General features: G+C 43.7%; 1 protein-coding gene across 1 annotated transcript in view; it reads left to right on the top strand.

Annotated features, from left to right (window-relative positions):
• Nucleotides 1–13045, top strand: part of DDX39B (DExD-box helicase 39B) — an 89388-nt gene that overhangs the window by 57382 nt on the left and 18961 nt on the right. The window contains exon 8 of the mRNA XM_053721953.1: nt 7528–7637. Coding sequence (XP_053577928.1) covers nt 7528–7637 — 110 coding nt within the window. The remainder of the gene's footprint in view (nt 1–7527; nt 7638–13045) is intronic.

The following is a 13045-nucleotide window of genomic DNA, read 5'->3' as shown; positions in this document are numbered from 1 at the left end:
TTGCACAAGCGCCTGGCTGATGTTCCAGACGTTCAGGCGTTTTGTCAGGCTTTGGTTAGAATCAGGCCTGTGTTTAAACCTCTTGCTCCGCCATGGAGTTTAAATTTAGTTCTTAAAGTTCTTCAAGGGGTTCCGTTTGAACCCTTGCATTCCATAGATATCAAGCTTTTATCTTGGAAAGTTCTGTTTTTAGTAGTTATCTCTTCGGCTCGAAGAGTTTCAGAGTTATCTGCCTTGCAGTGTGATTCCCCTTATCTGATCTTCCATGCAGATAAGGTAGTTTTGCGTACCAAACCTGGGTTTCTTCCTAAGGTAGTATCTAATAGGAATATCAATCAGGAAATTGTTGTTCCGTCACTGTGTCCTAATCCTTCTTCAAAGAAGGAACGTCTGTTACACAATCTTGACGTGGTTCGTGCTTTAAAGTTTTATTTGCAAGCTACTAAGGATTTTTGTCAAACATCTGCATTGTTTGTCGTCTACTCTGGAAAGAGGAGAGGCGAAAAAGGTTTCAGCAACTTCTCTTTCTTTTTGGCTGAGAAGCATAATCCGTTTAGCTTATGAGACTGCTGGCCAGCAGCCTCCTCAAAGAATTACAGCTCATTCTACTAGAGCGGTAGCTTCCACATGGGCTTTTAAACATGAGGCCTCTGTTGAACAGATTTGTAAGGCGGCGACTTGGTCTTCGCTTCATACTTTTTCTAAATTCTACAAATTTGATACTTTTGCTTCCTCAGAGGCTATTTTTGGGAGAAAGGTCTTGCAGGCAGCGGTGCCTTCCGTTTAAGTGCCTGCCTTGTCCTTCCCTTAATCCGTGTCCTAAAGCTTTGGTATTGGTATCCCACAAGTAATGGATGAACCAGTGGACTTGATACACCTTACAAGAGAAAACCAAAATGTATGCTTACCTGATAAATTTCTTTCTCTTGTGGTGTATCCAGTCCACGGCCCGCCCTGTCACTTTAAGGCAGGTGTTTCTCCAACATAGGTGTGTCCGGTCCACGGCGTCATCCTTACTTGTGGGATATTCTCTTCCCCAACAGGAAATGGCAAAGAGCCCAGCAAAGCTGGTCACATGATCCCTCCTAGGCTCCGCCTACCCCAGTCATTCTCTTTGCCGTTGTACAGGCAACATCTCCACGGAGATGGCTTAGAGTTTTTTAGTGTTTAACTGTAGTTTTTATTATTCAATCAAGAGTTTGTTATTTTGAAATAGTGCTGGTATGTACTATTTACTCAGAAACAGAAAAGAGATGAAGATTTCTGTTTGTATGAGGAAAATGATTTTAGCAACCGTAACTAAAATCCATGGCTGTTCCACACAGGACTGTTGAGAGCAATTAACTTCAGTTGGGGGAACAGTGTGCAGTCTCTTGCTGCTTGAGGTATGACACATTCTAACAAGACGATGTAATGCTGGAAGCTGTCATTTTCCCTATGGGATCCGGTAAGCCATGTTTATTACGATCGTAAATAAGGGCTTCACAAGGGCTTATTAAGACTGTAGACTTTTTCTGGGCTAAATCGATTCATTATTAACACATATTTAGCCTTGAGGAATCATTTTATCTGGGTATTTTGATATAATAATATCGGCAGGCACTGTATTAGACACCTTATTCCTTAGGGGCTTTCCCAAAGCATAAGCAGAGCCTCATTTTCGCGCCGGTGTGGCGCACTTGTTTTTGAGAGGCATGGCATGCAGTCGCATGTGAGAGGAGCTCTGATACTTAGAAAAGACTTTCTGAAGGCGTCATTTGGTATCGTATTCCCCTTTGGGCTTGGTTGGGTCTCAGCAAAGCAGATACCAGGGACTGTAAAGGGGTTAAAGTTTAAAACGGCTCCGGTTCCGTTATTTTAAGGGTTAAAGCTTCCAAATTTGGTGTGCAATACTTTTAAGGCTTTAAGACACTGTGGTGAAAATTTGGTGAATTTTGAACAATTCCTTCATGTTTTTTCGCAATTGCAGTAATAAAGTGTGTTCAGTTTAAAATTTAAAGTGACAGTAACGGTTTTATTTTAAAACGTTTTTGTACTTTGTTATCAAGTTTATGCCTGTTTAACATGTCTGAACTACCAGATAGACTGTGTTCTGAATGTGGGGAAGCCAGAATTCCTATTCATTTAAATAAATGTGATTTATGTGATAATGACAATGATGCCCAAGATGATTCCTCAAGTGAGGGGAGTAAGCATGGTACTGCATCATTCCCTCCTTCGTCTACACGAGTCTTGCCCACTCAGGAGGCCCCTAGTACATCTAGCGCGCCAATACTCCTTACTATGCAACAATTAACGGCTGTAATGGATAATTCTGTCAAAAACATTTTAGCCAAAATGAACACTTGTCAGCGTAAGCGCGGCTGCTCTGTTTTAGATACTGAAGAGCATGACGACGCTGATATTAATATCTCTGAAGGGCCCCTAACCCAGTCTGATGGGGCCAGGGAGGTTTTGTCTGAGGGAGAAATTACTGATTCAGGGAACATTTCTCAACAGGCTGAACCTGATGTGATTGCATTTAAATTTAAGTTGGAACATCTCCGCATTCTGCTTAAGGAGGTATTATCCACTCTGGATGATTGTGACAAGTTGGTCATCCCAGAGAAACTATGTAAAATGGACAAGTTCCTAGAGGGGCCGGGGCTCCCAGAAGCTTTTCCTATACCCAAGCGGGTGGCGGACATTGTTAATAAAGAATGGGAAAGGCCCGGTATTCCTTTCGTCCCTCCCCCCATATTTAAAAAATTGTTTCCTATGGTCGACCCCAGAAAGGACTTATGGCAGACAGTCCCCAAGGTCGAGGGAGCGGTTTCCACTTTAAACAAACGCACCACTATACCCATAGAGGATAGTTGTGCTTTCAAAGATCCTATGGATAAAAAATTAGAAGGTTTGCTTAAAAAGATGTTTGTTCAGCAGGGTTACCTTCTACAACCAATTTCATGCATTGTCCCTGTCGCTACTGCCGCATGTTTCTGGTTCGATGAGCTGATAAAGGCGGTCGATAGTGATTCTCCTCCTTATGAGGAGATTATGGACAGAATCAATGCTCTCAAATTGGCTAATTCTTTCACCCTAGACGCCACTTTGCAATTGGCTAGGTTAGCGGCTAAGAATTCTGGGTTTGCTATTGTGGCGCGCAGAGCGCTTTGGTTGAAATCTTGGTCGGCTGATGCGTCTTCCAAGAATAAGCTACTTAACATTCCTTTCAAGGGGAAAACGCTGTTTGGCCCTGACTTGAAAGAGATTATCTCTGATATCACTGGGGGTAAGGGCCACGCCCTTCCTCAGGATCGGCCTTTCAAGGCAAAAAATAAACCTAATTTTCGTCCCTTTCGTAGAAACGGACCAGCCCAAGGTGCTACGTCCTCTAAGCAAGAGGGTAATACTTCTCGAGCCAAGCCAGCTTGGAGACCAATGCAAGGCTGGAACAAGGGAAAGCAGGCCAAGAAACCTGCCACTGCTACCAAGACTGCATGAAATGTTGGCCCCCGATCCGGGACCGGATCTGGTGGGGGGCAGACTCTCTCTCTTCGCTCAGGCTTGGGCAAGAGATGTTCTGGATCCTTGGGCGCTAGAAATAGTCTCCCAAGGTTATCTTCTGGAATTCAAGGGACTTCCCCCAAGGGGGAGGTTCCACAGGTCTCAGTTGTCTTCAGACCACATAAAAAGACAGGCATTCTTACATTGTGTAGAAGACCTGTTAAAAATGGGAGTGATTCATCCTGTTCCATTAAGAGAACAAGGGATGGGGTTCTACTCCAATCTGTTCATAGTTCCCAAAAAAGAGGGAACGTTCAGACCAATCTTAGATCTCAAGATCTTAAACAAGTTTCTCAAGGTCCCATCGTTCAAGATGGAAACCATTCGAACTATTCTTCCTTCCATCCAGGAAGGTCAATTCATGACCACGGTGGATTTAAAGGATGCGTATCTACATATTCCTATCCACAAGGAACATCATCGGTTCCTAAGGTTCGCATTCCTGGACAAACATTACCAGTTCGTGGCGCTTCCTTTCGGATTAGCCACTGCTCCAAGGATTTTCACAAAGGTACTAGGGTCCCTTCTAGCTGTGCTAAGACCAAGGGGCATTGCTGTAGTACCTTACTTGGACGACATTCTGATTCAAGCGTCGTCCCTTCCTCAAGCAAAGGCTCACACGGACATCGTCCTGGCCTTTCTCAGATCTCACGGATGGAAAGTGAACGTGGAAAAGAGTTCTCTATCCCCGTCAACAAGGGTTCCCTTCTTGGGAACAATTATAGACTCCTTAGAAATGAGGATTTTTCTAACAGAGGCCAGAAAAACAAAACTTCTAGACTCTTGTCGGATACTTCATTCCGTTCCTCTTCCTTCCATAGCTCAGTGCATGGAAGTGATCGGGTTGATGGTAGCGGCAATGGACATAGTTCCTTTTGCGCGCATTCATCTAAGACCATTACAACTGTGCATGCTCAGTCAGTGGAATGGGGACTATACAGACTTGTCTCCGAAGATACAAGTAAATCAGAGGACCAGAGACTCACTCCGTTGGTGGCTGTCCCTGGACAACCTGTCACAAGGGATGACATTCCGCAGACCAGAGTGGGTCATTGTCACGACCGACGCCAGTCTGATGGGCTGGGGCGCGGTCTGGGGATCCCTGAAAGCTCAGGGTCTTTGGTCTCGGGAAGAATCTCTTCTACCGATAAATATTCTGGAACTGAGAGCGATATTCAATGCTCTCAAGGCTTGGCCTCAGCTAGCGAGGGCCAAGTTCATACGGTTTCAATCAGACAACATGACAACTGTTGCGTACATCAACCATCAGGGGGGAACAAGGAGTTCCCTAGCGATGGAAGAAGTGACCAAAATCATTCTATGGGCGGAGTCTCACTCCTGCCACCTGTCTGCTATCCACATCCCAGGAGTGGAAAATTGGGAAGCGGATTTTCTGAGTCGTCAGACATTGCATCCGGGGGAGTGGGAACTCCATCCGGAAATCTTTGCCCAAGTCACTCAGCTGTGGGGCATTCCAGACATGGATCTGATGGCCTCTCGTCAGAACTTCAAAGTTCCTTGCTACGGGTCCAGATCCAGGGATCCCAAGGCGGCTCTAGTGGATGCACTAGTAGCACCTTGGACCTTCAAACTAGCTTATGTGTTCCCGCCATTTCCTCTCATCCCCAGGCTGGTAGCCAGGATCAATCAGGAGAGGGCGTCGGTGATCTTGATAGCTCCTGCGTGGCCACGCAGGACTTGGTATGCAGATCTGGTGAATATGTCATCGGCTCCACCTTGGAAGCTACCTTTGAGACGAGACCTTCTTGTTCAGGGTCCGTTCGAACATCCGAATCTGGTTTCACTCCAGCTGACTGCTTGGAGATTGAACGCTTGATTTTATCGAAGCGAGGGTTCTCAGATTCTGTTATCGATACTCTTGTTCAGGCCAGAAAGCCTGTAACTAGAAAGATTTACCACAAAATTTGGAAAAAATATATCTGTTGGTGTGAATCTAAAGGATTCCCTTGGGACAAGGTTAAGATTCCTAGGATTCTATCCTTCCTTCAAGAAGGATTGGAAAAAGGATTATCTGCAAGTTCCCTGAAGGGACAGATTTCTGCCTTGTCGGTGTTACTTCACAAAAAACTGGCTGCTGTGCCAGATGTTCAAGCCTTTGTTCAGGCTCTGGTTAGAATTAAGCCTGTTCACAAACCTTTGACTCCTCCTTGGAGTCTCAATTTAGTTCTTTCAGTTCTTCAGGGGGTTCCGTTTGAACCCTTGCATTCCGTTGATATTAAATTATTATCTTGGAAAGTTTTGTTTTTAGTTGCAATTTCTTCTGCCAGAAGAGTTTCAGAATTATCTGCTCTGCAGTGTTCTCCTCCTTATCTGGTGTTCCATGCAGATAAGGTGGTTTTACGTACTAAACCTGGTTTTCTTCCAAAAGTTGTTTCTAACAAAAACATTAACCAGGAGATTATCGTACCTTCTCTGTGTCCGAAACCAGTTTCAAAGAAGGAACGTTTGTTGCACAATTTGGATGTTGTTCGCGCTCTAAAATTCTATTTAGATACTACAAAGGATTTTAGACAAACATCTTCCTTGTTTGTTGTTTATTCCGGTAAAAGGAGAGGTCAAAAAGCAACTTCTACCTCTCTCTCTTTTTGGATTAAAAGCATCATCAGATTGGCTTACGAGACTGCCGGACGGCAGCCTCCCGAAAGAATCACAGCTCATTCCACTAGGGCTGTGGCTTCCACATGGGCCTTCAAGAACGAGGCTTCTGTTGATCAGATATGTAGGGCAGCGACTTGGTCTTCACTGCACACTTTTACCAAATTTTACAAGTTTGATACTTTTGCTTCTTCTGAGGCTATTTTTGGGAGAAAGGTTTTGCAAGCCGTGGTGCCTTCCATTTAGGTGACCTGATTTGCTCCCTCCCTTCATCCGTGTCCTAAAGCTTTGGTATTGGTTCCCACAAGTAAGGATGACGCCGTGGACCGGACACACCTATGTTGGAGAAAACAGAATTTATGTTTACCTGATAAATTACTTTCTCCAACGGTGTGTCCGGTCCACGGCCCGCCCTGGTTTTTTTAATCAGGTCTGATAATTTATTTTCTTTAACTACAGTCACCACGGTACCATATGGTTTCTCCTATGCAAATATTCCTCCTTAACGTCGGTCGAATGACTGGGGTAGGCGGAGCCTAGGAGGGATCATGTGACCAGCTTTGCTGGGCTCTTTGCCATTTCCTGTTGGGGAAGAGAATATCCCACAAGTAAGGATGACGCCGTGGACCGGACACACCGTTGGAGAAAGTAATTTATCAGGTAAACATAAATTCTGTTTTTTTATTTTTAAACTACAGTCACCACTGCACCCTATAGTTTCTCCTTTTTCTTGCTTGTCTTCGGTCGAATGACTGGGGGTGGCAGTTAGGGGAGGAGCTATATAGACAGCTCTGCTGTGGGTGTCCTCTTGCAGCTTCCTGTTGGGAAGGAGATTATCCCACAAGTAATGGATGAACCCGTGGACTGGATACACCACAAGAGAAAGAAATTTATCAGGTAAGCATACATTTTGTTTTTTTCACCATCTCTAGGTCTTTCATTCACAGTGTGCAAACATTGGCAGCATATATTTTTGATATATATATACACACACACACACACACACACACACACACACACACAGAGAGAGAAAGATTCCTACTCCCGCATTCAACAGTGACTGAAACTACCGAACGCACATCTCTAATTTAAATAGATTTAAAAGTATTGAAGAGAGATTTGTTTTTAATTTTGTTTTTTGTTGAATATCACTAATTGGGTTCACACCCTCAAAGATTCATGATCATTAGTTTATGATGTGTCTTAGTTATTCTCTGTCCACACACACACAGACAGCTTCATTCCGTTCTCACTCATTGCACTTTATCTTGTTCCGATTGATTCCTTGTTGTGATTTTTGCTTTCATCTTGATCTTTAGTGTATTGTCTCATCTTCATCTTAAGTGTATTGTTTCCATCTTTCAGGTAGTAATCTTTGTCAAATCTGTACAACGCTGTATCGCTCTCGCTCAGTTATTGGTTGAACAGAATTTCCCAGCAATTGCTATTCACCGTGGGATGTCACAGGAAGAAAGGTAAGCAGAAAAGTTTTGTTGTTGTTGAGCATATAGAATTATATTTACTTGCTGTCAAAAGGAACTAAAATCCCTCAGTCTATATTCATAGTATATTTAGTTTCTTTTTAATTGCAAAGACCAAATTGGGAGCAAGAAATTTAAGCTTTAATAATAAATAATTTAAAGGGACCGGAAACCCCGAACATTTTCTTTCATGATTTGGAATTATCAAAATTGCTTCATTGTCTTGTTATCTTTTGCTGAAGGAACAGTATTGAACTACTGGCAGCTAGCTGAACACATCTAGTTAACGAATCACAAGAGACAAATCTGTGCAGGCACCAATGCAACTAGCAGCTAGCTCCCACTAGTGTAGGATATGTGCATATTCTTTTTCAACAAGGGATACCAAGAGAACGAAGCACATTTGAAAATAGAAGTAATTTAAAAGTGTCTTAAAATTTACATGCTCTCTCGGAATCATGCAAGTTTAATTTCTCTTGTAAGGTGTATCCAGTCCACGGATCATCCATTACTTGTGGGATATTCTCCTTCCCAACAGGAAGCTGCAAGAGGATCACCCACAGCAGAGCTGTCTATATAGCTCCTCCTCTAACTGCCACTCCCAGTCATTCTCTTGCAGCTCTCAACAAGAAAGGAAGTAGCTAGAGAGATGTGGTGTTATTTATTTAGTTTATCTTCAATCAAAAGTTTGTTATTTTCAAATGGTACCGGAGTTGTACTATTTTAGCCTCAGGCAGAAAGTAGAAGAAGAGTCTGCCTGTGGTCTTTGATGATCTTAGCAGGTTGTAACTAAGATCCATTGCTGTGCTCACACATAACTGAAGAGAGAGGTAACTTCAGCTGGGGGAATGGCGTGCAGGGTCTCCTGCTATGAGGTATGTGCAGTTTAAATTTTTCTAGAGAAATGAATATGCTAGAAAATGCTGTTAATACCTGATTTTGTTTAAGGTAAGCCTGATTACAGTGATTTAATAACGACTAGTATCATGCTTGCTGTAACAGGTAATCATATTTTTATTACTTTCTCACATTACTGAAAAATAAAACGTTTGCTGGAAGTGTTTAAACGTTTTTTTTATACATATTGGTGATAAAACTTTATTGGGGCCCAGTTTTTTCCACATGGCTGGCTAGATTTTGCCTAGGGATAGTTTTTGTTAGGCCCTCTCACTGTGAATACTGGTTGGGAGGGGCCTATTTTCGCGCCTAAATGCGCATTAGATTTTGCAGCTTGAGACATCCAGTTTCCCTGAAGGAGTCCCCTGAACACTTAGGACCTCTCTAAAGGGTTTTTGTGCCTTTCAAAGTCGTTATATGGGCAGGTAGGGCCACAGCAGAGCTGTGGCAGTTTGTTGTGACTGTTGAAAAACGTTTATATCGTTTTTTTGATCCGGTTTTGAAACTAAGGGGTTAATCATCCATTTGCAAGTGGGTGCAATGCTCTGTTAGTCTATTATACACACTGTAAAAATTTCATGAGATTTACTGCTTTTTATCACTGTTTTTCAATTTCTGACAAAATTTGTTTCTCTTAAAGGCACAGTACCGTTTTTATTTTTTGCTTGTTTACATTTATCAAAGTGTTTTCCAAGCTCGCTGGTCTCATTGCTAGTCTGTTTAAACATGTCTGACATAGAGGAAACTCCTTGTTCATTATGTTTAGAAGCCATTGTGGAACCCCCTCTTAGAATGTGTACCAAATGTACTGATTTTACTTTGTTATAAAGATCATATTCTGTCTTTAAAAGATTTATCACCAGAGGAAACTGACAAGGGGAAAGTTATGCCGACTAACTCGCCCCACGTGTCAGAACCTTTGACTCCCGCTCAAGAGGCGCCAAGTACATCTAGCGCGCCCATGGCGTTTACTTTACAAGACATGGCGGCAGTTATGGATCATACTCTTACAGTGGTATTGTCCAAACTACCAGGGTTACAAGGAAAGCGAGACAGCTCTGGGGCTAGAAAAAATACAGAGCACTCTGACGCTTTAGTAGCTATGTCTGATATCCCCTCACAATATGCAGAAGCTGAGGCAGGAGAGCTTCTTTCTGTGGGTGATTTTTCTGACTCAGGGAAGATGCTTCAACCTGATTCTGATATGTCAACATTTAAATTTAAGCTTGAACACCTCCGCGTGTTGCTCAGGGAGGTTTTAGCTACTCTGGATGACTGACACCAATATAGTGCCAGAGAAATTGTGTAGATTGGATAAATACTATGCAGTTCCTGTTTACACTGATGTTTTTCCAATACCTAAAAGGTTTTCAGAAAAATAGATGCCGCTACACGGGACTTATGGCAAACGGTCCCTAAGGTGGAGGGAGCAGTTTCTACCCTAGCTAAGCGTACAACTATCCCCGTCGAGGACAGTTGTGCTTTCCTATATCCAATGGATGGGTTACCTTAAGAAAATGTTTATTCAACAAGGTTTTATTCTCCAGCCTCTTGCATGCATTGCCCCGGTCACTGCTGCTGCGGCCTTCTGGTTTGAGTCTCTGGAAGAGGCCTTACAGGTAGAAACTCCATTGGATGATATACTTGACAAGCTTAAAGCACTTAAGCTAGCCAATTCATTTGTTTCTGACGCCATTGTTCATTTAACTAAACTAACGGCTAAGAACTCAGATTTTGCTATTCAGGCGTGTAGGGCGCTATGGCTTAAATCCTGGTCAGCTGACGTTACTTCAAAGTCTAAGCTTCTCAATATTCCCTTCAAGGGGCAGACCCTATTCGGGCCTGGACTGAAGGGATCATTTCTGATATTACTGGAGGAAAAGGTCATGCCCTTCCTCAGGATAGGTCTAACAAATTAAGCACCAAACAAACTAATTTTTGTGCCTTTCGAAACTTTAAGACGAGCATGGCATCATCTTCCTCTAATACAAAACAAGAGGGAAATTTTGCCCAGTCCAAGCCGATCTGGAGACCTAACCAGGCTTGGAACAAAGGTAAACAGGCCAAGAAGCCTGCTGCTGCCTCTAAGACAGAATGAAAGATTGGCCCCCGATCCGATAACGGATCTAGTAGGGGGCAGACTTTCTCTCTTCGCCCAGGCCTTGGGCAAGAGACGTCCAGGATCCCTGGGCGTTAGAAATTGTGTCCCAGGGATATCTTCTGGACTTCAAAGCTTCTTCCCCAAAAGGAAGATTTCATCTTTCACAATTATCTGCAGACCAGATAAAGAGAGAGGCATTCTTACATTGTGTTCAAGACCTCCTAGTTATGGGAGTGATACACCCAGTTCCAAAGGAGTAACAGGGGCAAGTATTCTATTCAAATCTATTTGTGGTTCCCAAGAAAGAGGGAACCTTCAGACCAATCTTAGATCTCAAGATTCTAAACAAATTTCTCAGGGTCCCATCTTTCAAGATGGAGACTATTCGAACCATCCTACCTATGATCCAGGAGGGTCAATACATGACTACCGTGGATTTAAAGGATGCTTATCTTCACATTCCGATACACAAAGATCATCATCGGTTTCTCAGGTTTGCCTTCCTAGGCAGGCATTACCAGTTTGTGGCTCTTCCCTTTGGGTTAGCTACGGCACCAAGAATCTTTACAAAGGTTCTGGGGTCACTTCTGGCGGTCCTAAGGCCGCGGGGCATAGCAGTAGCACCTTACTTAGACGACATTCTGATACAGGCGTCAAATTTCCAAATTGCCAAGTCCCATACGGACATTGTTCTGGCATTCCTGAGGTCTCATGGGTGGAAAGTGAACGAAAAGAAGAGTTCTCTATCCCCTCTCAAAAGAGTTTCCTTCCTGGGAACTCTGATAGATTCTGTAGAAATGAGGATTTACCTGACAGAGGCCAGGTTGTCAAAACTTCTAAATTCCTGCCGTGTTCTTTATTCTAATTCTCGCCCTTCGGTGGCTCAGTGTATGGAAGTAATCGGCTTAATGGTAGCGGCAATGGACATAGTGCCGTTTGCCCGCCTACATCTCAGACCGCTGCAACTCTGCATGCTCAGTCAGTGGAATGGGGATTACACAGATTTGTCCCCTCTACTAAATCTGGATCAAGAGACCAGGGATTCTCTTCTCTGGTGGCTATCTCAAGTCCATCTGTCCAAAGGTATGACCTTCCGCAGGCCAGATTGGACAATAGTAACAACAGATGCCAGCCTTCTGGGCTGGGGGGCAGTCTGGAACTCTCTGAAGGCTCAGGGGTCATGGACTCAGGAGGAGGCTCTCCTTCCGATAAACATTCTGGAACTAAGAGCAATATTCAATGCTCTTCAGGCTTGGCCTCAGCTATCGGCAGTGAGGCTCATCAGATTTCAGTCGGACAACATCACGACTGTAGCTTACATCAACCATCAAGGGGGAACAAGGAGTTCCCTAGCGATGTTGGAGGTTTCAAAGATAATTTGTTGGGCAGAGATTCACTCTTGCCACCTATCAGCTATCCATATCCCAGGAGTAGAGAACTGGGAGGCGGATTTTCTAAGTCGACAGACTTTTCATCCGGGGGAGTGGGAGCTCCATACGGAGGTGTTTGCACAGTTGATTCAACGTTGGGGCAAGCCAGAACTGGATCTCATGGCGTCTCGCCAGAACGCCAAGCTTCCTTGTTACGAATCCAGGTCCAGGGATCCCAAGGCAGCGCTGATAGATGCTCTAGCAGCGCCTTGGTCCTTCAACCTGGCTTATGTGTTTCCACCGTTTCCTCTGCTCCCTCGTCTGATTGCCTAGGTCAAGCAGGAGAGCGCATCAGTGATTTTGATAGCACCTGCGTGGCCATGCAGGACTTGGTATGCAGATCTGGTGCACATGTCATCCTTTCCACCATGGAATCTGCCTCTGAGGCAGGACCTTCTACTTCAGGGTCCTTTCAACCATCCAAATCTAATTTCTCTGCGGCTGACTGCTTGGAGATTGAACGCTTGATTTTATCAAAGCGTGGTTTCTCCGAGTCGGTCATTGATACTTTAATATAGGCGCGAAAGCCTGTCACCAGGAAAATCTATCATAAGATATGGTGTAAATATCTTCATTGGTGTGAATCCAAGGGTTACTCATGGAGTAAGGTCAGGATTCCTAGGATATTATCCTTTCTCCAAGATGGATTGGAGAAGGGTTTGTCAGCAAGTTCCTTAAAGGGACAGATTTCTGCTCTGTCTATTCTTTTGCACAAACGTCTGGCTGAGGTTCCAGACGTGCAGGCGTTTTGTCAGGCTTTAGTCAGAATTAAGCCTGTGTTTAAACCTGTTGCTCCGCCTTGGAGTTTAAATTTAGTTCTTAAGGTTCTTCAAGGGGTTCCGTTTGAACCCTTGCATTCCATACATATTAAGCTCTTATCTTGGAAAGTTTTGTTTTTAGTAGCTATCTCCTCGGCTCGAAGAGTTTCGGAGTTATCTGCTTTACAATGTGATTCTCCTTATCTCATTTTTCAT

The sequence above is a fragment of the Bombina bombina genome, chromosome 7 (assembly GCF_027579735.1).
Source record: "Bombina bombina isolate aBomBom1 chromosome 7, aBomBom1.pri, whole genome shotgun sequence".
In the NCBI taxonomy this organism is placed as follows: domain Eukaryota; kingdom Metazoa; phylum Chordata; class Amphibia; order Anura; family Bombinatoridae; genus Bombina; species Bombina bombina.
This window is presented reverse-complemented; position numbering and strand designations above follow the sequence as displayed.